The sequence below is a fragment of the Lissotriton helveticus genome, chromosome 6 (genome assembly GCF_964261635.1).
Source record: "Lissotriton helveticus chromosome 6, aLisHel1.1, whole genome shotgun sequence".
In the NCBI taxonomy this organism is placed as follows: Eukaryota; Metazoa; Chordata; class Amphibia; order Caudata; family Salamandridae; genus Lissotriton; species Lissotriton helveticus.
The window spans coordinates 1,700,837,039-1,700,863,393 of NC_136067.1; the positions used below are offsets into that span (position 1 = coordinate 1,700,837,039).

The 26,355-nt window shown below is 43.1% G+C and overlaps 1 protein-coding gene across 13 annotated transcripts in view; it reads left to right on the forward strand.

The window, feature by feature from the left end:
- Window positions 1-26,355, forward strand: part of LOC144763708 (uncharacterized) — a 2,434,724-nt gene that overhangs the window by 1,036,292 nt on the left and 1,372,077 nt on the right. For all 13 annotated transcript variants that reach the window (XM_078649561.1, XM_078649562.1, XM_078649564.1 and 10 more), the window contains one exon: window positions 1,469-1,555. In XM_078649561.1, coding sequence (XP_078505687.1) covers window positions 1,469-1,555 — 87 coding nt within the window. The remainder of the gene's footprint in view (window positions 1-1,468; window positions 1,556-26,355) is intronic.

Consider the following 26,355-nt stretch of genomic DNA (forward strand, 5'->3'; position numbering starts at 1 on the left):
TAAACATTGTCAATGCCTTTCCCTAACTAATCTACAGTTCTAACCTTGTAATTCAGTAACCAATGTATAAATGTGGTAGAAAGTCGTTAGACATCCGTGTTATACGCCTTTCCCAATTCTTGGGATGGAAGAGAATTGCTCACATCTAAACACTAGGGGCCATGTGTAGGTAATCTCAATTTACCTATTCTTAAATACCGAATTTTACCGATTCGGTATTTAAGAATAGGTAAATGGGATGTAGATAATTATTCGGTAAATATTACCGAATCAGTAGGATTCTGTAATTAAGAATCGGTATTTACCGATTCGGTAATTCCCATTCATTCCTATGGACCTGGAGGCTCATAGGAATGAATGGGAAGCAATTCAGTATTACCGATTCGGTAGGGGTAACATTTTCTAGGGTGGCAGGGTGTCACATTGACACCCAGTTGCACCCCTGAATAGTGCATGGGTGCACATGTGGCACACATACATGCCCTAAGGGCGTGTATGTCTACCACATCGCACTGTTGTAAAAGCAAAATAATTGTTTTTTCAAAGGTTTTCGATATTTACCACCAACTTGTAGTTCGTGGTAAATAACAAATCCTTAACTCATGAATGCACTAACTTGAGTGCTCCCTACATTACGGATTCAGTAATTTACCGAATGGGTATGTTAAGAATTCGGTAATTTACCGATTCCTTAAATTACCGATTTGGTAACCGAATCTAGGAATCATGCCACCTACATCTCAAAAGCCAAATACTGGTCGGCAACAGCCGAAATTCGGTAATGTCGGCCGTTACCGACGCGGTATTGGGCGACCTACATTTGGCCCTAGATCTCTTCTCTCTGGTTCTTCAGAAGTAGCTCTGCTGGTGGATCCCTTCTCCCCAGAACAAATCCAATTTCAGAAACAGGACATTCCCTTTGTTAGATCCCGGGCTTTGGAATAGCTTGCCTATGCATGTCCGACATGACCACTCCCTTCTACCTTTAGAAGGACAGGAAAACAAAAGCTCTTTTCTTTAAAGTTTCAGACCATAGAAATTAGTGGTACTTCTGTCTAGATACTTACATAGATAAAACAGTAAAGTAAAATAAGATGAAAGAGTTGTTAGCAAATAACAATAGACCATTTATTACTTTTTGCATTTTCTTAGATTGTTCTGTTTCACTCTTCAATAATGTGTCACTTCTTTATGAGTCACAGCTGTCTGGGAAATCCTTTCTGCACAACCTACCAACAATTGTTTATGGAACGGATGTCATGTAGTTGTACTTTCTTCATAGAGGGTTCTTGTTGCCTAGCAAAGGGCTACTAGAGTTTCCCTTTGGTGCACACTCTATAAATGTAGTAGAGGTAACGAGCAAAGAGGAGAACGATGCATGTCACAGATACTAATGCATTGTAATTAATTACGTCCTTTAACATTATGTGCATGAGTCGCTTGTCAACTTTTATCCTTTTCATTGCAGAAACTACAACACCCAAGAAAGATAATCAAGAGGAACCTTCTTCAGATCCTCCAAAAAAACCTCGAAAACCTAGACGAACAACTAAACGTAAGTACATGGGCAGGTGTAGAATTTGCCATATTGGACACATTTTTAAAGTTTTTGGCTTTCATGCTTCATATATTTAGGGTGCAGTATTTAATCTATATCCCGACTTAATTGTTCCTTTTGTGAGGCATCACAAGCAGTGAGTTTAGGGGATGAAAGATTTATTGATGATCTCTGACGCTTTGGGATTCTTCAGATCTGTGCGCATGTCCTGCATACCTGCTTGGACAATCGGCCTGCAATACCATCTGAAATTAGTGTCATTCTACAGATGACTGCTGTGTTCAAGCCTTGGGGGTCGTCTCACAGCCACCTTGCAGTTTGAGAGGGCCATTGAGGCAGGATGTGCCAGGGGAATCTTGTGTCTGAGAATTACTAGGGTCCAGCTGAATGAAACTGAGCTGCAGCACCATGTGAGCGGTGCCCGTTTTGTGACCCATGGTGGCTGGGAGGAATGTCTAATCCACCTTGGCTATCGTGGACACAGTGGTCTAACGTTCCATCATTTCCAATTCCAGTAGTGAAATGCTGGAAAGTCGCCCATGGGATTAGGTCCGATGCTGTTATTCACACTGTTAGAGTGTTGGAGGGCCATGTGTGCTAAACAAGTAGACAAGAATCTCAAAAGACAGGTAAGAGAGCTGGATGATATCATTTAATTGAAAATAACCTAATGATTTGTGACCACCATGATGCTGCATGTTAAAGTATGTCTGCATTCATGTCTGCTTGTGCCTCAGTGTATTTGAGTGTGTGTGTGTGTCTGTGTGAGAGATAGATAGAAAGTGAATGTATGCATGTATGCATGTGCACTCGGCTCTTCTAAGGTGCAAGCAGCACACCACGGTTCTGGTTACAATACATAATGTTGTCCAGGCATAATAGAAATGGACATCAGGTCCTCAGAATGAGACAATTTAGCTTCAATCAAAATTTCATCTATACTGCACTACCAGGTTCTTGCTGTCTTCATCCACGCAATTCTTAGTGATCCACATCATTCGCAGACAAGTCTACAAGTCATTTAAAGGTCCGTAAACTCCTGAAAATCTGGTCCTTCTCTTACAGTGGTTAATCACTTATTCAGGCACTCGCCTGCTCAATCAATAATTAATTAGAAACCATGGCCTTGGCATGCTGGCCTTGGAATAGTACTAGCAATTTTCAGCATTTGCTGGGCAGTCATTGTGTGATGACACCACACCATTAATAATCTAGACCAGGCACGAGGTTGATAGTTGTTGGTGCGTTCACCGCATGATGATGCTCATCCCTGTAAAATGAAAAAAACCTGGCATTAAGTTGGTATGTCTTGGTATATGGTGAGCCTGGATTGCATGGTAGTCTCCACCCGTTTGAAAATGATGATCTCAAATAATGGTAGACAATCCTGGAATACTAAATGGATCCATAGCATAATTAGCCCCTGTCCTGGTGTCATTCTGGTGCTCGAATAATGATGGCAAAGTCTGATGTATTATGGGCTTTCATTGTATGATGGTGCTCTTCCCTTTCTATTGCTGACATTATAGTGGCAATTCTCAGCATATTGTGGGCGTCTTTGTACCCACTCCCGGTGTGTGGAGCTGGTCGTGGCATAATGGTTAATAATTCTGGGTATAATGTGGTCATCCATAGCATATGATGACGATAGACATGGACATTCCAGGCGGAATATAAACACGAAGCAGTAGTGGGTGCAACTACTTTGTGAAACTGAGGCTTGGGCATAAAGGATGTATTTACTAAAAAATAAAAATACGGAATTTCGGAAACAAACGTTTCTCCATAAAATGACAAGATATATATATATTATTTTAAGAAACATTTAAACTTCAAAGAAAAATTATGTACTTTCATTAACTGCCACATTGACATTGAGGACACAATTGTTGCATTTTCAAATAGATATTTAGATCTGATATTTGATTAAGGATCACTGCTGCAGTCTGATACCCTCTTCTTTAAGACTAGTGAAGAATGCTGAAGTGTATCCTTAACAGAAACAATAAAATAGATCTGTAAAATATATCATGCTTGGGGCAGTCTGCGTAACGTTTTGGATTTCATTTTTGTTATGCATACAAATTGTACCTGATGTAATTACCATGCGTGGTAACTTATCATCATTGTGCCTCGTATTGGATTATGTTGGGAAATCTGCCCAGTGGTACTATAAAAACTCAATAATATATTATATAATATATATAATAATATATATATAGCAGAACATGATATATATATATAAAAATATATGTATATATATCATGTTATGCTGTGTAGTGCCTAAGATTACAAAATGTGTGTAATTTGCTATTAAGCTGACCCTTCCTAGGAGTTTTTCAGTCATAGCATATGACTGAGAATCTAATTGGTATGTGCTGGATGTTAAAATGAAAGCAAGTGAATTGTGGGTAAAGATAGTTGCTAAGGAAAATGATAGGCCAGGTAATATTGCATCTTTTTAACTGCCTGCTTTCTAGAAAACCATGTAAATCATCCTGTAAACATTTAAATCTTATGACTCTTAGGAAGGGTTAGGCTTGCCTGACACACTGTGAAATTAGAAAATATTTCATGAGACTCCTTTCAGCGAATTTACAAGACAGTTGTGATAAAAAACAAGGGGTTGATTTACAGTGCAGGGGACGGAGTATATTCCATTGGTATGGCTGAGTACCTTACCAAGGGTAATCCGCACACCATATTTCGAGATGTCCACTGGTCCAGCTTATATCTCTTAGATTAGAAGTGAGCCATGCTGCTCCGTAAATATGACTTGACCATTCGACACACTTTCAGTATCTTTTCCTATTTCCAAAATTAAAATCTCAAAGCAGGATTTTCTTTTTGAAAATAACAAAAAGTGTAGACAAATGGCAAATCTCTTATGGTCCTTACCCTGTTGGGCCGTCAGAGGTGCATATCAACAGCAGTGATGGAGTAGCCTCCGTAGCTGCCCAACTCTAAATGAGTCAGGAAGGCCTTCAGAACGGTAGACTGGATACACCTGTGCTATTGTGATGGAGTATCCTTTCCGCTAAACTCTCAATCAGGCTCTAAGTATTCAGCCTTTTCTTTTACACATTTCTCAGGATGAGACCCACCCGACCTGATCTCTTCTGGAGGAAGCTAGCCTCCCTGATGTTGCGTGATTACATGGTGCAATTCATGTTAGATATTTGCACCCCACCACTTTGAAAGCTCATGAGCTGTCACTAAGAGCAGAGACCGCGCAGAGGATTTTTATGCAAATGATTACTGATTTTGAGATATAATTTTTGGTGTTTGGTTCAGATTTTACAAAGCAAAGACAATGGAACAGATACACATGTTTATTGTAAATGCAGAGGCATAATTAGTTCATCTGAGAGGGTGATTAGAGAAAAAGCCACCAGATGAAGAAAGATGGTTGAGATGTGATGCAGGCCATACCAGTCATAACCGATTATCTGGAAAGTTTTATAACAATACGTCTGGTGGATACATCTACCTGCAGATTTCTCACCTTTTGAATATCCCAAGCATCATTCTGAATCTGTATCGTTTTCAATTGCTCTCCCATGCTGGTAGGGGGCAACAGCTCCATCTCGGCTCTGCATGCCTGACGCCACTGGAACCATAAAGAGCCCCCGTCAGAGTGATGACATCAGTCCCATTTTGAAGCACCATCTACACAATGTGGAGTTCTTCTACTTTCCTCAGAGGAAATTCGTTTTTGAACATTTTCTATAAAACGTATCCTTTTCAGGTGCAGTTTTCTTCAAAATGTCACTTCACAAACAGTCGGGATTGGAGCCATTTAAAGACTGAAACGGCCAGATGTCCTTCACTGACCCTCACACCATCTGCCTATGTTTTCTCGTATCTGAACCTGACATAGACGCTTTTGACTCTTGTCAGAAAATCAATCTCAAGGAGGGTGAAGTCAACCTATTTCTGGCTCGAGTGCAAGATGAGAGACACAGTCGAAGTAAATCTCATCCAAGTAACCAGGTCTCATTCGTCTACCTCTTTTAAGCCTTCAAAACAGAAAGCACAAGTAGAGGTGAGACATGAATCCCATAAAAAATCTTCAAAAAGCATTTCTCCACCTTGCTTAACCAGTATCAGATCAAAGTCAGTCCAGAGAGAAGAAGAACAAATAGAAGAAGATCTGACTCCAGCCTCCCTGTTGACACTGGTGAATCCAGCAGACCTGGTGCAAGCTGCCCCAAGGGGCCCGGTGATGGCTTCAATACATATTCCATCGGTGACGCCTGCATCAAGGCTCCAGTTTGGACATCCGTAGTTCCGTACCCAAAATTTCATACATCTGAGACGGATACTTCTCTAATTTTTAATGCAATGTTCAATCTTTTTAACAGAACGATGGTCACCCTCTGCAGTGCCTATCATCCCTATCAATAAATGGCATACTTGTTGGAAGGATTCCAGCACCCTTTCATCAGGCGCCTTTTTATACCATCCATGCCACTGCCTCAAGTATTTAGGGCACCTACAATCCTGATGCCAGTGGCTCCTCGACCGTTGGGCATTCCGATGCAGTCTCCTTCGAGGTCCAATCCCAAGGGATCACTGGCACTGCAATTTACATCACTGACTTCGCATCAAATGCCATTGATGCCACAGCCAATGCCACTAGCACCTCAGGCAAAACTGCTTGTGGCACAGTCAATACAGAATGAGCCTCCACCCTTGCCTTCTACAGATCCATTGTCCATACCAAAACAACATTCTAGAAGGGAAATTCCAAGGTTAGTTGAAGAACAGAGATACTTCTTTGTGGAGGATAACCCAAATGATGACAGTCCTAGTGATACAACAAAATAGGCCTTGTTGACCTTGACTTTCAAGGACTAAAGGACGCTAGTGATGAAGACACTTCCCCAGAATGGGAGTTATTATCCTATGCCTAAGGTAACATTTTAACATGCTGTGGTAAGGAAAGATGTTAGATCCTCCACTTCCATCTACAGAGACCAAGTCCATTATTTTGACCGAGGTCTTGCATTCTCTAACTCACCCCGCTGAACTACTCAGCTCCTTCAGTAAAGCCCTCACTGAGTCTATTATAGCTGTCTCAGAAAAACCTACTAACACCACTGCAGTATCAAAACAAATTGCTCATAGTTATTAGCCTGCTCCAGGGTGCTCTCTTTTTTGACTACATACCATTCACCTGACCATTTTGTGGTGCAGGTGTCTTATGACTCCAAAAACTCTGGGTACCTTTTCATCTACACCCTTTGACCAGGAGTCCAAGAAAATAAAACAATATGAAATCGCTGAATGAAAAGTGTCTGATGGGTTGTTATGTGCACACCTTGCTAAGCTCTGCCCAGGCTTTGACTTCTAACTTATCTGCTAAGCTTCAAGACCATTTTAAGGGGCTGATAAGTGATGGCCAGTGTATGAAATTGGATTGTTGGTTGCCCTTGTAAAGCAGCAACCACAATTCTTTTTGGGGTAAGGCACAAGGAAACCTGTAAGTAACATGTGCTCACCCCCTTGGTAGCTTGGCACCGAGCACTCAGGCTTAACTTAGAGGCAAGATTACAGTATTTGTGTGACACGTCAAACAGTACCAACAGTAAAAACACGTCACAGAAAAAATTGAGATATTTACTTTTTAAAGTGTTTTTAGGGAAAATAGTGCTACAAAACACAGAGCATTCATTGGGGATATGCTCGTGCCGGACCAGGACAAAGTCACAAGTTTGGGCAGATGGTGATGGAACACGACCGGCTACAGGGGCCCAGTTAGGCCTCCTGAACACAGTACCTTAAATCCTGGTTGCGGAGTGTTGCGTGGATCAGTGTCATAGATGCACCACGAAGTGATGCTTTGAGTTCAGGATGGGGCGAGTCCGTAGTGCATGGTCCTTGTGATCTGAAGTGCAGTGTTGGGAATGCGACACGCAGCTGGTGGTGCATCACTTCCGGTGAGCTATGAGGCTGCGATGTAAAGTCAGGCGTTTCCGTAGAGGCTGCCATCAACAAGGCATACGAGGACCTGGGCTGTGAATGCACAGTGCTGGTGGGTGATGCCTCAGTTCAGAGGACTGCAGGGTTGACGCGGGTCTTTCCGATGGGTCCAAGCCATACAACTGTGGTGATTCATCCGTTCTGCTTGGAATGAGTCACTCAGCTGAGGAGGTACACCCGTTCTGCTCGAGGATGTGCCCCTCAACTGAGAAGATGTGTTGGTTACGCTAGCAAGCACCTTAGCCCCACTTCCAAGGTTCCAGAACTGAGGTGGTATCACTTGGCCTTGTAGGCCCACGGCACAGATTTCAAAGTACAGGTGTTAATGCAAAGTTGTTATAACCTACGGTATGTCCCAAGGCTTCAGATAAGGAAGCCAGCTAACCAGCCATTAGAGTCATTCTGGGTTCTGGGTTCAAGAGATGCAAGTCCAGTCCTTCTCACCCAGGCAAGAGGGGGGCAGGCAGTAGGCCAGCACAGCAAAGTAGGAGTCCAGTAGAGTGCAGTCCAGCAGACTGCAGTCCTTCCGCGGCACAACAGTCCTTCTTCCAGGCAGAGTAGCCACAGGTCCAGAAGTGTATTGAAGTGTATTGTCTAAAGTCCTTCTTTTATACACAGTGGTCCCTTTGAAGTGAGGATAAGCTTCTTGAGGCATGCCTTTGAAGTGCAGAGATGCCCTCCCTTCCCTGCCCTGGCTCCAGACTAACAACAGGTGGTATGCATTATTCAGGTGTAAGTGAGGCTGGGCCCAGCTCCTCCCTCCGATCCTGACAGTGATGACCCATTCAGTCACACCTAAGCTCTTGGTATATGTGGCTGTATAGGAGGAATACCCAAAGTCCAACTGACAACTACACCCAGTCAACCAGAGTCATGCTGCAGGCACCAAATGGCTAAGGAAAGAAAATGCCAACTTTCTAAAAGTAGCAATTTCAGAATTGTAAATAAAAATCTGACTTCGCCATAAGTTAGAATTTCCTCCTCAAACCTTGATTCATTGAGTGTTGAGGAAAGTTCACCTAGACCGGGCCCCAGTAATCCTAACAGCCTGTTGTGAGATTAAATAGGGCATGTGCACCAACGCTCCCAATTTTACATGTTCACGTTTAAAGTTGACATCTTTTTAGACGATGACTTTTAGCAGTTACATTTTGCTTGCATGTGATGCTGTACTCCTAAAGTGTTTTGCTTACAAATACATTTCTTCATAGGCACATTATCATACTATCGTACACTTTGTTCAAGAACCAAGTACACTGTGCAAACTGCCCTTATTTGTTGTCTGTTCGTTGACTGCTCTGGGTGGGTAGAATTAACAATGACAGAAGGCCGGCTGCCTGTTCTACACCAGACTGGCTACCGGATGACATATGCACGCAGGTAAATGGTGAGTTAGACAATTCTACGGTATCTGGCAGAATTATACCCACCCTAGGCTCTCTAGAATAGGAAGTATTAGGTAGGAGTCTTATTATAATGTATTCATGTAATCCATGCAAGAACTGTAATGGTTGAATTATTCATCTTCTTCACCATTCTCGTAATGCGGGTTACTATGCTCTGTTTTTTTTCTACTAATCATTGCAGCACACATATTTTACACAAGGATTCAATTGCTTTAATGTTTGAAAAGCCAATTTCTGTACTTCTTGGGTCTCCCTTTGGGCATGCCTGAGTTAACAACAAAAAGGTACATCTGTTTCCATGATTTACTTAGGGGAATCAGGGTCAGCATGTTCTGAGGTTGCAGACACCATCCAGTAGCGTGTAAGGTTCCGAGGTACAGATGGCGCACTATGAGCTAGCCAGGAACAAGGCCATCATATTCTGATGAAATGAAAGGACACAGTCCCGCATAGTTTTGATGCTTATGTTGCCCAAACGAACAGTCGTACTAAATTAGTAGGAGCCATATATGACATGGCGCCACCAATGTTCAAGGTCAAACACTTATTTGATGGGTCCCCTCAGTAGTTTTCTTATGTTTACTCAAAGCTCCTTGCCACCATCATTACCAGAGATGTCTGTGGTGATATCAAAAAGTCCTCCTCTACAAAATAGGAAACCTCTATTTCTGTCTGTAGGTTGTTCAAGTTTGGACTGTTAAAAGAAACATCCCACTAAAGTATACCCTCTCTGAATTCACTCTGTTAATATGGCTAATCCAGCACCGGTTATTATATCACTAAACTGCAGACATGCATCAACGGAGATGTTACAACAACAAGGGCTTCCTCTTACTGGAGGAGATGTTACCTTTGTGGTAGAGGCCCTCGAAGTGTATAAGACAGAGGTATTCTATTCATGGGTAACATTTCCGACAGAAAAGGCCTACACAACAAATGTTCATGCATACACTGAAGCACCCATACCAAACAACTACTGTCCTTATGAAGATTTAAAAAGTCCATAAACATTTCAGGAACACACAAACTGGTTCCAAGATGCCCTACCACATGCATTAGAAAATGTTAGACTCGGTCCCCTCTGTAATGAGGGGCCAATCTTAGCCATATTAAAAGATAGGAGTTCTCACAGCAGCAGAACGGCGTGCTCTTTACACAGGCATAGTTGCACTATACAGTCAGTGAGCACAGTGTGTTATGGGAACTATAGTGGCAACCCCACCAAGGGCTGTCTAAGCTGCACACATTTGGCAATGCCAGCAATTAATCATAGGGGAATGAATCACTAGTGATGAAGAAGCAGAGTCTCATATGTGTTGTAATGGAGACCCTCAACCACACTAACACAGTGTGCAGTATATGTTTTATTCGCTCGTGTAGTCAGGTGGATAGTGTCATCATCGAGTCGTAATCACTTGAGTGTTTGGTTCTCCATGTGATTCACCAACCTCCACCAGGAGGAAGACTGTCTGTGTGGTTCGCAGTCGTAACGCATAACTAGTGATTAAGAATGTCTCCTGTCCTGTAGAAAGACACTTTTTAGGTCAGTACAGGGACATGATTAAAAGAAAAAGCAGTACGTAAGTGGATTGGTAATTGGTCCACTGCACCTAGTGAGGGGTCAACATGTTTTTTTTTTTTTAAACCCTTTATTTTTCATTTTGTGAACATCTTTCAAAAGATACATATGAACAACCCCATTCACCATTAAGTACAGAGTCGTCATCACAAATTCTACATGTGCATTGTAATATCTCAATAATGCACCTAGTGAGGGGTCGACATGTTTCGGCCTAAGCCTACGAGTCAGGTGGCCTTCTTCTGCACCCCCTATGTAACAAATGTGTTCCAAAATTTGAAGACCACCTAACTCTCTATGGTCCTGAAGAAGGCCCCTGACTCATAAGAGCAATCCTTAGGCCAAAACAGGTCAACCCCTCATTAGGTGCAGTGGACCAATTATCACCAATCGACTTACCCACCACTTTTTCTTTAAATCATGTCCCTGTCCTGACCTAATAAAGTTTTTTTTCAAAGAGTTAGTGCTCTAGGCAGATAATATAATTTGCAACTCCAACTTGAGGGTCATATACCACGTACCATTAAAGTTAATTTCTGGGAGAACCTATCATTTGGATATGACATGGTCTTGGCTGAAAAATATTGACCACCTGAGTTTGTACAAAAAGTCCCACCAGGGGAAGTGTGATAGTACATCCTTCTCCGTTCTTGTTCCAGAAGCAGTTAAACATGCATATGCCAAGGAGTGATCATTTGCACAAGCCCAGCATTATATTGCAACCATTTGAGCTGGGATAAAAATTTGCCTTTCCATATAATTGCCGTATGGTCCTGCCCACAAATGCAATCACAGTACCCCATAAAATATGAAACTAAACAACCAGTTAGAGAAATTCTAACACAACTTGAAAATCAAGTCTCGGACTATAGGGAACTAAACAGGCATTCTTGCACTTATGCAGTGAAAAATTAAGACAGTTCAGTACTAATGAACAACATGCGCAATAAATACAAAACAACATTAGACATTTCAAATGCTTTTTCTGCCAAAACACAGCACCTGCAAGCCAGTATTTGACTGCATTTACCACCCTCGGGTCACAGCAATAATTTTGTTGATTACCACAAGGGTATAAGAACAGTCCAGGATTGATCTCTGCCCATGGAATAGGACTGTTACAGAATTTTGACCAAGAAGCATTGCCTTATGTCGATGACCTATACCTTACGTACGATGACTCAGATACACACCTTGTCAGAGTAGGTCACATTTTAGTGAGATTTGCTCAAAAAGGCTACAAATTCAATTTCCAGAAATCAAAAATTGCTTTTCTAAGGGTCCTGTTCCTAGGATAGGAGCTATCTAATGAAGGTAAGAGCTAGGCACCACATTTCCTAGAGAAGTGTGCAGTCTTACAACCTCCAAATCCAATGAACAATCTACAATCACTTTTAGGCTTCCTAAATTTTGGAAGGAGATACATACCAGATTATGCGCATACAGCTGTAGTGAAAAAAAGATCATTGGGAAACACACAATTGTTGTAATAGAGGCTGTAACAAAGGCCAGCATCCCACACGTGAAAGCCTTACATCCATGATGGATACAGTGGGCCAACTCATTAACAGCAACAGAGATAGAATATGTCTTCTATTCACATTACAAATACCAGCATAGCTACAATATGGACAAGAATACCCGGTGACCAGTGAAATAAGCTCTCTAGATCAATGTGACTTCATAGTTTATACAGATGGTCTGCCCAGCCCGCAGTTGGAACAAAACACCAATACTCCGCCTCTTGCACAGCGGTAAAGAGTAAAATAAGGGATAGAGTTTTTCAACTTTTAAAAACATTTACGCAGTCACTAGGTGATTGCACAGCACAGCTGGTTGAACTGAAAGCTCTAATTCTGGCGCCAGAGAACTCAGATCCAGAATTTCCCACACTTCTAGTGGGTGAGTCGTATTATTGTGCCCAATCTTATAATGAGTATTTACACTATTGGAGCCAGAATGGATTCAGAGATTCTGAAGGACATATTATCAAGCACAAACTGCTTTTGGAAAATTGGCAAATCTTAAGGCAAGTTTGTCACAAGCTCATGATATCCACACATGTAGTAATACACTTTGCAGGGAATTCACTGGCCGATGAAGCCGTAAAGGTGGCAGTGCAAACTTCTGTCATAGTTGCAAAAAGTAATTCCCAAACAAGGGTAGATGAACACATTATAGCACAAAACATCCTGTTTTCTCGTATTCTCAAAGTGGGGAGAATAGAGTTATTCCAAATTCAGATTGCAGAGAAGAATTTGCATTTATTTATTTCTTTTTAAACTCTTTGTATTGCAATGTTCTCAGCATACAATATATCAAGTACACAGTTCAGTACAGATCTTCAAATCCTACCATCCACATCTCTTTGATCATTACAATAGGAAAATGAAAGCATCAGCATTGTGAGTAACATTCACATGGATACTTCTCCCTTCCCCTACAGTATATGGTGGGGCCACCAGAACAACCAAATCTTGTCCCATTTCCGTGGGCAACCTCTACTTAAGTATATTGTGTGTTCCACCTGTCGGACACCAGTCTAAGTCAGTTTTCTACTCCGTCACTCTGGGGGGGGGAGAGTTGGGAGACGTTCCCCAACATTTTGCGATGTTGCGTTTTGCCACTACTGTAGCTAATGTCATCCAAAGTCTCACATGTCTAGGCCAGACCTCTCTATCTGAGATCAGCAACAAGAACCACTTGGGCTCGACCAGGACCTCAGCCCCCACCACCATGGCCATGATTCTACCTACTTCAAGCCATTATGTTTGTATTACCGGGCAGTCCCATAGCAGATGGAAGAAAGTCCCCTCCTGCCCCCACCCTCTCTGGCACAGCGCATTTATCAGCTCGCACCAGCCGGTGTAGCTCTGTCCTTGCATAGTATACCTGATGTAGGACCTTCAGTTGGATAAGTAAAAAACTAGAACATATCACCACCTCCCTTGGGCCCCGTATCGCCTCTGTTCATTCTTCATCACCAAGCTGGCCTAAGTCAGCTTCCCATGTTGTATTTATCGCTCCCAGGAGAATTATTCAGTATTTTCTTATATATTAAATATATTGCACTTTTAGCCAGTAGGTCAGTCAACTGTTGATCTTCCAGAGAGGACGCCTCCTCCAGGTCCTTCCCCTCGCAAATATGGCTCTTAAGGGATTGACCCAGTTGTAGGTATTTCAACTACTCTCCTTTCCCCATTGCATATTCTTATTGTAGGGTGTCAAATGTGATGTATGCATGCCCTCTCCACGCATCTCCCAGTTTATCCAGGCCCAGCAGTTTCCATTTACTGAAGCTGTACAGATGCCCCACTTTTTAAAGCTGATCGCTGCCCCACTTCATCTTTATTAGTTTACCTTCCGAGCGCAGGAATTTCGACGCTGCCTGCCATCCTCTCACCACTGTTTACGTGTGTGTTGGCACATTTAGAACCACTCCCTTGTCATGTATTGAGGTTAGATCCCATAGCCACCCTCTACTGGTGCTGGTTATGCTCTATCACCGAATACATTGACGTTGACTAGATGGGAGGCCCAGTAGTAAGCTCTAATATCAAGTAACACTAGACGCCCTTCATAAACCCCTCTTTGTAACTTACGTAATGATATGCGCCCCACCCCAGAACAAGGGTCTTAGCTTGGTTTCCACCCTCTGAAAGAAGGAGTTGGGGATTTCATAAGGTGTGTTTTGTCAAGTATAGAGCAGACGCAGACCCCTCCCTACACCACCTGGGTTTCTTTATTTAGTACCCCATTTAGGCCTGGCCCCTGATCACTACTTTAAATGCTTCCCAAAGCATTACCCTAGAGTCCAGCTTGCCCACATTGTCTACAAAGAGGTGCTCTGCACTCTTCCTAATGGTGGACTTGAATTTCACATCCTTGGGATACCAAGGGTCAATCTTCAGGGGCAAAGTGTGATCTCTCCTGGACAACCTCCACTAGAGAATGGTTTGACACTCCTCTTGCTATATGATTGGCTTTATAAAAGTCTCCCAAACCCGGGCCTGTGTGATGAGTTAGTCTAGCCTGGAGAGGCTCAAGTGGGCCGCCATATGTGTGTATTGTCTGGTGAGGGGGTGCTGGTATTGACATATATCACTTAAACCATTGCCAATCGGAAGTCCCTCAGTGGACCCACCCAGCGTCCCTTTGCTACTCCCCCAAAGTAGAGACATCCATCTCTACTGATACAATATCGTTCATGTCTCCCCCCACTATCAGTCGGCCTTCTGGAAATACTAGTAACAATGGACCCAACATTCCAGCGTAGAATTCTGGAGACCTGGCGGGACATATACCGAACAAAGTTTAAGGGTCTGTCCCTCCCACTTGTCACTTGTTGCCACAGTCCTCCCTAATGGGTCTGTCCATGACTCCCTCAGGATAAAAGGGAGTGTCGCCTTACACAGGATTCCGACTCCCCTGGAACTGGACGTGTAGCCTAGATGTGCTAACAGTGTGTAGCCAAATCTGTCAAGTGCCTTACACTTATTCCCGCAGAGTTGTGTCTTCTGTAACAAAATAACATCAGGGGAATGCCGTTTAATAATTTGCATCACCAATGTCCACTTTATCCCACCACTAAGCCATTGATGTTCCAGGAGCATATCTTTACCAGTTTCAAGAAAGTTTCAGTAGTCGCCATAATATATGGTCGCTACCCCTCTCCCACCGCGTCCTGACTCCTTTTAACCTCACCTTTGGCAGACTCTCTGTGTCTTGAATGGTGCTTGTTCCTCTAGAACAGAATTAATCATGGCAGCACATGAGGGGGTAGCATCTGCCCTTGCTGGGGTGGTGGCAACAGTGCCACTACTATACTAAAGCGACTTGTGGCCAGGACTATTAAACAGACTAGGGATTACATCCTTAAATATGACATTTGTCAGCAAATAAAGGTTACTACCACAGTACGCTCACCATTGACACCCCTCTTGGTTTTTAACAATCCGCTTTTTTGGATCATTGCGAGCTGTTAAATAGTGACATGTCCTTTGAATACATTCTGTTAGCAGTGGATTAATGGTCTTGATTCCTATTGGTATGCCACAGCGATCGGCTAACACTCTGTTATAAAATATTTGAAGGTCTTCATCAGGACATATACAGTAGCAGCATTCCATTCAGACTGAGGGCCAGCGTTTCCCACTAAGGCATACCAGAATACCATGGATTCCTGGGGTGTGGCTGTGCACTATTCTCCCACTACTATCCTGAGGAAAAATCGATAGTGGAAAGGAAAAACATGACTTAAAGCAGTCTTTAACAGTTGGAATATTGGGGTTAAGTTGTGGTTGGATTCACCACCTTTATGGGTTTCAGAGAGCCTTAAAAAATCTGCCTTTAAGATCCTTGGATTATTGGACTCCCTATGAAGCTCTGTTTGTGGTCAAAATGTGGGTTCCAGACCTCGAAAATCCTAGCACAGTGACGGAAGAGACGTTTTAGATATCAATGATTGTTTGTCTTACAAGATCTGAAAGACTTTTGGGATGAATAATCTCACAAGCTTGAGAAATGTTCAGCCACAGGAGAAGTGAAGGTACAGCCCGCAACTACTGGGTGGATTCTAAAGATCGGGATCTGGTCTGAGAAAAGATTGTGAACTAGAAGGATTTTGGCCTATTTTACGGTGCACCTGTGCCGGTCCTGGCAGTTGAAGGTAGCAGAAATGTATATTTACCACCCCTTGCTAGTTGGTAAAACAAATTATTTGTATTGATTGACCAGATCAAACAATGCCAGTCCTGCTCAGTAGGCCACAAGGACTCCTTTTTAGATACCAGCCTCCTCTCACAAACATACAGGAGATACCTTCACAGGCATTAAGCAAAACAGAAATGTCTGTTCCCTGGCTAGGGATATCCGACAGTGAAGTCTTGCTACTTCCAGTTACAGCTACAAACACTGTATGCAAATTCACAATCTTCAACACCAAACGAGACATCAGAGTTGTTTATTATGATCCACCATTGGAGTTACCTACCAGTTCCACACTCATTAGACCCTCCATTGCATGGAACTAATGCATTTCTAATTTCACTCAAAAATACATATTTTGTTCCAACTTATGCACCAAAGCATACCAAAGCACTATCACGTTTATCTTTAGTTAGTTATGTAGCGAGGAAAACACAATCATTTCAAGCAATTTCATGGATGATTTTCCAATAAGTGATCCACAGCTGTTGACGTGTCTTGTCATTCAGATTTATTCCATTATAGACAACAAACGGCAGCCGGCACGCGTTTCGTCCTCCTGGACTTTCTCAAGGCTGCAAAATTACATATGCAAACAATTTGTATCAAATAGTTAATTAAAAATGTTACAAACAATTAAAAATTGTGCCTCATTCTAAGTGAAAACTGTGTGCACTATACCAACCCAAGGATGATCAAATTGTGCCTGTAGAACAGATATACAACCACTATCCCAATTAAAAAGTGATACGCCATAATCAACTTGGGTGCTCTGTGACATTTTTTGAAAAGATAGTGAGAGGACAGAGCAAGATATTAGAAGAACAGAGGCCAAGGTCTTAAGCCCATCCATTTGATAGAAACCTATTTTAATGACGGTGCAGACCACATGAAATGAAAGTGCGCCTCACCTTCTCTCATGAATAGGACAGGCAGTCTTTTCCAATTTATAGAACAAATAGTTAAGAAGGCAATAATTTCCCTTTGAGTTGATTATGTATCAACCTGCCTTGATTCTATATGACAAACTGAGACAAAAAAGGAGATAAAAGCATGAGGGTATGTATGAGTCAGCTCAGTCACTAATTAAATGCCTATTTCGGTGATGCATTAGTATCCTTATCTAACCCTATAGTTCTAGTTTTGGCTTACCGACACGGTGAGGGCTCAAGGAGCCAATGTAGAAAATGCTGTGGTCGTTATATCAATGTTTATCATTAATTTTCAATGAATCCTATAATTTCTACATACGCGAATATATCCATTTCAGGGGCGCTTACACCACGATTGGTCAGCTGTATATCAAGGGGAGCAAACAAGAAGGAATGTGTATCAACGTGAGTTTGTCAGAACTTTTCAAGTAAGTAACTCCACAAAAACGAGTGAGTGACAACTTCAAAAGCAAACTCCCTCTAAAAAAGAGTCTTACCGCAACAATGCTAGGGTCCAGAGCCTCGCCCCGAATTCAGAACTGCTTCGTAAGTGTGGAGTCACCACCATTACATCAGTGCACGCATCATTAGTTTATCAGTGTAGAAAGCGGACTGAACAATGTGAACAACCTTGTGCAGAGAACAATCACTGTTGTCATATTGCTCTGATTTATTCTACCTCAAATGAACTTTATCACTGTAACTTAAATGAAAACCAGTATACTACGTAATTTCCATGTTAATATGAAAGACCATCTACATTAGGGAAAAGATTAAAAACTATGTTTTAGATCTGAAAGATCGAATCTCATCAGATCATATTGATAAGCACTGCAGCTAAGTGTTATAAAATAAGTGCGAGAAGCATTCAAAATAGCGTTCTCATTGAAGAATAAATCCAAAGCCATCATCTTGATGAGGCACAGAGTCTTCAGGATAACAGTTATCCGGTCTATTGGCATAGTCACATCAAAACCATTAACACGGCAGCCATTTTGGCGTGATCAGACGAATCTTACTCCCTTATTTAATAAAAGGGGTTTAAAAGTCAACACGGAGCTGGCGCTTTATTTACCTGTGACATTAAGTATAAAGATTGAGAAAGTCGTGAAAACACAAGTACTTTGGCAATCCAAAGTTGGAACATCTATTAGTGTGGTGAGCATGCTATTTGGACTGACCCAATTACTCATAACAAAAGCGTGGGTTAGAAAATGAGTGCTGGAGACTCATTAGCACTTGGGTAGGTGGTTAGTTGCAAACTTAATGTGTTGGAAATTGAAGGAAGGATCAATCACATGTTACAGAGTAATTAAGAGGCTGAGATATACATTTGGTACAAATCTGTTTATGTATTAGAGAAATTCAAACATCTCTTTATCAATATTTATACCACGTTCTACAGTGGTGAGTTTAATAATCCATTCACTTTCTGTTCTCGGAAGTTTGGTTATTTTATTTCCACCCCTTATTCCAGGGCGTGTCAAATCAATGCCATGGAAGCCCAAATTCAATATTTCATTTGATTTATGAGGTTTGTTGAAGTCAATTGCCAGAGGGTATTGTTCTTTGTTGTTACGTATGGCTCTTATATGCTCTTGGATTCTTTCTTTTAACGTTCTCACAGTACTGACAATATATATTTTCAAACAGATACATTTGATACAGTAGATTACATATTTCATATTACAGTTGATAAAACTACGAACTGTGTACATTTTCTCTGTTATACTTAAATGTCATGGTCTTATGCATGGCAAAACAACAGATGTTACATGATCCACATTTAAAAAACATTGGGAGGAGATGGTAACCATGTTGTATTAATCATTGGTGGTATGAAGCTGGGATACAAATGTTATCTAAGTGTTCTCCCCCTTTCATGGGTGATTATTGGTTTGGATCCCACCACCTCTTGTAGGGTGGCATCATTAGTAGATGTCAATGTTTTTTCAAGATTTTGTATACATCCGTACTGATAGAAGTATATGGAGTGATGAACGTAGCTTTTCTCCAGTTCTCTACTTTCCTTTTGGTGTTACTAATCAACAGACTTCCTCTTTTAACTCTGTTGGCCTTGTAGCAAGCCTCTTTAATGGCTTCTTGTTTATAACCTCTGGCCCTGAATCTTTTTTCCACCAGATTCAGTTCATGTTCCAATCGTGTTTCATCACTACAATTTCTTTTAGTTCTCAACATCTCCCCATTGGGGATGGTCCTGATCTCTGAGGGAGGGTCGGAACTGTTCGGATGTAGTGTGGTTTTCAATATGGCACTGTTGGTAATCTATTGTTGTCCACTTGAATAGTGATGTCTAAGAAATTAATTTTAGTGGTACTTTGCTCTTTGGTGAAGGTGAGATTAAAGGGGTTGTCATTGATGTATGTGAAGAATTTTTCTAGGGCATCGCTAGACCCTGCCCAAAACATGAGAATATCATCAATGAAATGTCCCCAATACAGTATGTTCTCCATTAGGACACTAGGCTCTTTTAGCCACAGGTGTGGATCTTTAAACATCCCCATGTAGATGTCAGGGTTATGCTCCACAGGATCCGGTCATTGCTCATAGGGGTCCACCTCCAAATGTTACCAACTCCCTGACTGTAATAACAGGGAGTTCGAACCATTAGGCGAGGGGAAAAAGGGAAGGGGAAGGAACTGCAGGGATAAAAGGCTCTGAAATGACATAAGCAAAAACACAGTTATACACCACTCCTAACTGTAATGCTTCTCTCATATAGTCTCACTAAGAGGAGTTAGTACCTGAAGGGAACAATAAGCGCTCTTCAACTTCAGAGTAAGCTTAAACAGTTGCAGACCTCAGAACCCATTATAGTAGATAACCAGACACAAGGTCAACCAGGAATCTTGAGTATTGGTATACTCCTAGAGGTTGGCAGTTCAAAGTTCAAACAAAGAAATAAATGAGAACATGTCGTTCTTTCCTTAGATTCCTATGAACCCCAAGTCACTTTCGGGCTCCAAGATTATTGTGCAACATAATCCTTTGAAGTCATCGTAAATACAACAGTGCAACAGTCATAGAAATTGTACACACGGTAGTCCGTAGTTAACTCACTAGTGAACTCCGCTGTACCGGTAACTTTGTTCGTATTTAATCATGAAATGCAGGAAACACGGCAACGAGTGGCCTGCAGACACACCTCGCTCCGCTTAAGGAATACACAAAGAAAACCATCAACAACGGTAGCGCGTGGCCTTCTAACACACCGTGCTCCGCTGACTGTATAGGCAGAATCGGATTATAACTACGGCAGCATGTAGCTAGCACCACCATGCTCCGCAAGTTAAACTGGAATTGGGCAAGTGTTAAAACGGTAACGCGTGGTCGGCCGACACACCGCGTTCCGCTCAACCAGGAAGCGCAGCTGCGCAACTAGGACTCACCGCAGAGATGACACAAGGAACTCGCAAGGATCCACCTCGCGGTAACCACGGTAGGAGCAGAGGAATACCACCAAGGAATCGAGGCATCCAGGACGACGGGTCTGTAAACAGGAAACAGAATTACGCGCATCCGCCTCGGTGCGTCTCACCGTTAAGTACCTCCTATACTGCACAGAATCATGGGAGTTGTAGTTCTAATAGCCAGGTAGGCGCTCATGATCGAGAATCCTAACCGTAGGCCCCCCTTCTCAGCGCCTCCTAGGGCCAGGCTTGGCCGGGAACCTCGCATGAAAGCGTCGCACCGCAGCAGGCGCATGAACATTGCCACACGGCTCCCAAGAGTCATCCTCAGCTGAATATCCTTTCCAAGCGACCAGGTACCACAGAGTACCTCGCCTCCACTTAGAGTCCCGAATACACCTCACAACGTATTCATAACCACCATCAATGGGAACCGGAGGAGGAGCCCTCCGCACGGAAGTTAAGGCAGGTTTCAAAAGACTACAATGGAAGACAGGGTGAATCTTAAGTGATGCAGGCAACTTTAGTTTGAATGCCACAGGGGTCACCTTCCTCACAATGACATAGGGCTCAATAAAACGGGATGAAAGACACTACGCAGCTTGAACCGGATGTTCTTGGTCGAAAGCCACAACTTGTCCCCCACCTGATAATCCGGACCATCACGACGATGCGCATCCGCCCATCGTTTGTACTCGCTCTTGGCCTTGACCAAATGTTTGGTAAGTTGGCGCTGTACGGCGGGCAATTTCTTCATTCTGCTGTACACTGTTGGTTGTTCGGATACGCTCTCAGGTATACACACAGGAAGAATACTAGCATCAATCCTGTATGTTGCATAAAAAGGGGACACTTCCACAGAACAATGCCAGGCGTTGTTATAGGCCAGTTCTGCCATCCACAACAAGGATACCCAGGAGTCCTGAGCTAAGGCAAAATAGCCACGAAGGCATTTTTTTAGAGTCTGGTTCAGCCTTCGGTTTGGCCATCCGTCTGCGGATGGAAGCTTGTGGACAGAGAGGACTTTATCTGCAAGGCCTGGCACCAGTGCTTCCAGAATCTAGCAATGAAGTGAGGGCCTCTATCTGAAACGGTCACTTCAGGCACTCCATGCAGCCGAATGACCTCTGAGAGAAGCAGTTGCGCAGTTTGCCCTGCCGTAGGAAGGTTGATGCAAGGTATGAAGTGCCCTAATTTGGTAAGGCTATCAACCACCACTAGGATAGCGGTCTTGCCATGATCAGGTGGTAGCCCGGTAACAAAGTCTAAGTTGATGTTTTTGCCACGGTTTATGAGGGGTTGGGATTGTCATCAACTTCCCTTTTTTCCTGCCACTATCGTTCTTGGATCGGGCACAAACCTCGCATTGCGCTACCCAAGAGATGACATCTTTTATCAGCCTTTTCCACCAGAAGTGATCCCCAGTTTACTGCGGTCTTTGCGTTCCTTATCTTGGCTAGGAAGTTCTCAGCGCTTAAGGCACAAACCACCTTAGAGGGTTCTATGATCGATTCCAGAGCTGGTAGTGTTGAAAGATTCTCCTCCTCTTGCCTGGATAATGCGTCAGCCTTCCTGTTCTCACTCCCAGGCCTAAAGGTTATTACAAAGTCATACTCTGCAAAGAATAACATCCATCTCATCTGGCGCTGGGTCAGGTGCCTGGCTGTCTTCATAAACTGAAGATTGTGATGATCTGAGTAGACTGTGATGGGGTACACAGCCCCCCAAAGGTATTGTCTCCATTCCTGGAAGGCCTTAATAGCTAGCAACTCCTTTTCTGAAATAGCGTAGTTCTTTTTAGCTGAACTCAACTTCTTGGACAGGTAGGCCACTGGATGCAGTTGTCCAGTGTTCTGATCTCTCTGTGATAAAATTGCTCCTATTGCTTCGTCAGATGCATCAGCTTCCATTACAAAGGGCAACTCAGGTTTAGAGTGGGCCAGAACGGGAGCAGAGGTGAATGCCTCTTTCAGGTATTCAAAGGCGTTGTTTGCTTCTGGTGACCAAAGAAAACCGCTCCTTTTCGGAGCAAGCGTGTCAGAGGCACTGCTAACTGTGAAAAATGTAAAATGAATCGCCTGTAGTAGTTAGCGAACCCTAAGAAGCAATGTACTTCTTTCGTAGACTTGGGTGTGGGCCACTTCTGCACTGCTAACAGCTTTCGATCTGACATACGCAACCCATCAGGGTGAAGCATAACCACCAAGAACTCAACAGCAGTCACCCCAAACTCACACTTACTCAACTTACAGTACAATTTGTGTTCCCTCAGCTTCTGGAGCACAAGAATGACCTGGGATGTGTGTGTTTCTACCTCCTCTGAATATATCAAGATGTCGTCAATGTACACCACTACACAGACATCTACATACTCTCTCAAAACGTCATTCAGGAAGAATTGGAAAGAAGCAGGGGCATTGCAAGCCCAAATGGCATCACAAGATATTCATATAAGCCATAATCGGTCTTAAATGCGGTCTTCTATTCATCCCCTGCCCTGATGCGAACCAAGTGGTAAGCCCCTTGTAAATCGAGTCTCGTGTAGATCTTGGCATTTCGGACCTGGTCCAGCAAGACTGTAATGAGGGGTAAGGGGTACCTATTTCGAATGGTAATCTTATTTAACCTGCGGTAATCCACGCAAGCCCTCAACTCACCATTAGCCTTTGAGATGAAAAACAAAGATGAGGCTGCTGGAGAACGAGACGGTCTTAGGAAACCTATGTTTACGTAGTGTTCCAGATAGTCTTTCATGTGTTTAGTCTCAGGGACTGACAAGGCGTACACTCGACAAGTAGGTACGATAGCCCCGTCCATCAAATCAATGCGACAATCATATTCTCTTTGCGGAGGTAACTGTTCCTCCATGATTTCGCTAAAAACATCACTGTATTCCTGATAACACGGGGGTAGGAACACCACCTTTTCTGCTGCAGTAGCTATACTGTACGAGTTCAACAAAGCAATTACTTGTGTGTCTTGGTTTTGTATTATGTGGCTCTGACATTCAGGGTCTAAGAAATGTATGGTCTTGTTCCTCCATTGTACAGTGGGATTGTGATGGCACAGCCACGGCATACCCAAAATAACTTCATACTGGGAAGCCTCTATGATGTTCAATCTTAGCTCTTACCGATGTATACCTCCACATACCGGCACAGACAGGACTAGTCTTTCTGTTTGTTCCGTTATAAGACCTGATTTTAATGGTTTTCCATCCACTGCCCACACTTCTTCAGGGTTATCCCTAAGTACCCTACGTAGAGCCAATGTAGAAACCAAACCGCTATCAACGAAGTTCCCTGTGGCCCTGGAATCGACCATAACCATTACTTGATGGACCTGGTCTTGGCTCTCTAAGGTCATAGGAAGCACTATGTGCGATTCATTGTCCCGTATGGCTAAGGCTGAGAGTGACGGGAGTTTTCAATTCCTATCTGCCTCTACCACTGGAGGTGTTTCCTCAGATAATGGGGTTGACACAGCCACTCTCTTGTTTCTGGACCAACTCCCCGTGTTCCTGGGTTTCACGGGACATTCTTTTACAAAATATCCCTTCTTCCCACAATACATGCACAACCCTAAGGTCCTACGGCTTTCTCGTTCTGCCCTGGATAATGGAGCTCTAACGGCTCCTATCTCCATTAGTTCACTACCTTCTTCAGTTGAGTTACCAACTTTACGTGGAGGGTAATCAGATCGGTAGTAGCCTCTCTCTGTCGTACGTCTTTCTCCTCCCCGCTCAGTAAGCCTCCCATCTAGTCTTAGGGAAAGGTTTATCATGTTGGCACAGGTGATGGGTTGTGGATCTATTTGAGCGATGCTATCTTTTAACCCTTCTCTTTGGCCTTGATAATACAGCGACATTCACTTCTCTTCCGGCCACTCTGTCTCCGCTACCAGCCTATTAAAGGTTGTGAGATATGTTACCAAGTCCTGTCGCCCTTGTTTCAGCTCTAATAGCTCTTTGTCTGCGCTAAAGGTGGTGGCCCGTCTATCAAACACCTTCTCGAACTCAGCACGGAATGCCGCCCAGTCAGATAATATAGCATCGTCGGCATCCCCACTTAGGTAAGATATTGCAAACGCCACTCTCGAATGATTTGTGGGAAATGATGACGGTTTGCATGAAAAATGCAACATGATCTGCGTCAGGAAAACTTGGGTCTTAGACGGATCACCTGAGTATCTTTCAGGACAAGCCAAGGGTATGGGAGGAGGTACTGTGACCTGTATTTGTGAAGCTGAGGTGGAGGCATCAAAAGGATTTCTGCCTAACTTATCCACCTTATCCCTCAGAGCTGCTGTTTCAGCCTTAGAGGAAACCAATTCCTGCTGCACTAAAACCAAAGCCTGGAGAATATAATCCATAGAGGCCATGACCCTTTCAACCACCGGATCGGGTGGAGCACTATTCGTGGGCGCGTAATTCTGTCAGGGTTATGCTCCACAGGATCCGGTCATTGCTCATAGGGGTCCACCTCCAAATGTTACCAACTCCCTGACTGTAATAACAGGGAGTTTGAACCATTAGGCGAGGGAAAAAAGAGAAGGGGAAGGAGCTGCAGGGATAAAAGGCTCTGAAATGACAATCAAAAACACAGTTATGCACCACTCCTAACTGTAATGCTACTCTCATATAGTCTCACTAAGAGGAGTTAGTACCTGAAGGGAACAATAAGCGCTCTTTAACTTCAGAGTAAGCTTAAACAGTTGCAGACCTCAGAACCCATTATAGTAGATAACCAGACACAAGGTCAACCAGGAATCTTGAGTATTGGTATACTCCTAGAGGTTGGCAGTTCAAAGTTCAAACAAAGAAATAAATGAGAATATGTCCTTCTTTCCTTAGATTCCTATGAACCCCAAGTCACTTTCAGGCTTCAAGATTATTGTGCAACATAATCCTTTGGAGTCATCGTAAATACAACAGTACAACAGTCATAGAAATTGTACACACGGTCGTCCGTAGTTAACTCACTACTGAACTCTGCTGTACCGGTAACTTTGTTCGTATTTAATCATGAAATGCAGGAAACACGGCAACGAGTGGCCTCCAGACACACCTCGCTCTGCTTAAGGAATACACAAAGAAAACCATCAACAACGGTAGCGCGTGGCCTTCTAACACACCGCGCTCCGCTGACTGTATAGGCAGAATCTGATTATAACTACGGCAGCATGTAGCAAGCACCACCATGCTCCGAAAGTTAAACTGGAATGAGGCAAGTGTTAGAACGGTAATGCATGGTCGGCCGACACACCGCGTTCCGCTCAACCAGGAAGCGCAGCCGCGCAACTAGGACTCACCGCAGAGATGACACAAGGAACTCACAAGGATCCACCTCGCGGTAACCACGGTAGGAGCAGAGGAATACCACCAAGAAATCAAGGCATCCGGGATGCCGGGTCTGTAAACAGGAAACAGAATTACGCACATCCGCCTCGGCGCGTCTCACCGTTAAGTGCCTCCCATACTGCACAGAATCATGGGAGTTGTAGTTCTAATAGCCAGGTAGGCGCTCATGATCGTGAATCCTGACAGTAGAGGTTCACAAGCATATCCACCGGTTGTATATATGTACATATTTTGTTCCATCCTGGATTTACATTTGCTTATCCTTTTCATTTAGATTGGTTTTGGAACAGTATTCTTTTTGACGTTAAATGGGCACTATCTCCCAGAATTCTCTGCTGCTGAACTGATAACCGAGGTATTGATGCCTCATTTTTCATCACACAAAGTGCAAACATTTCT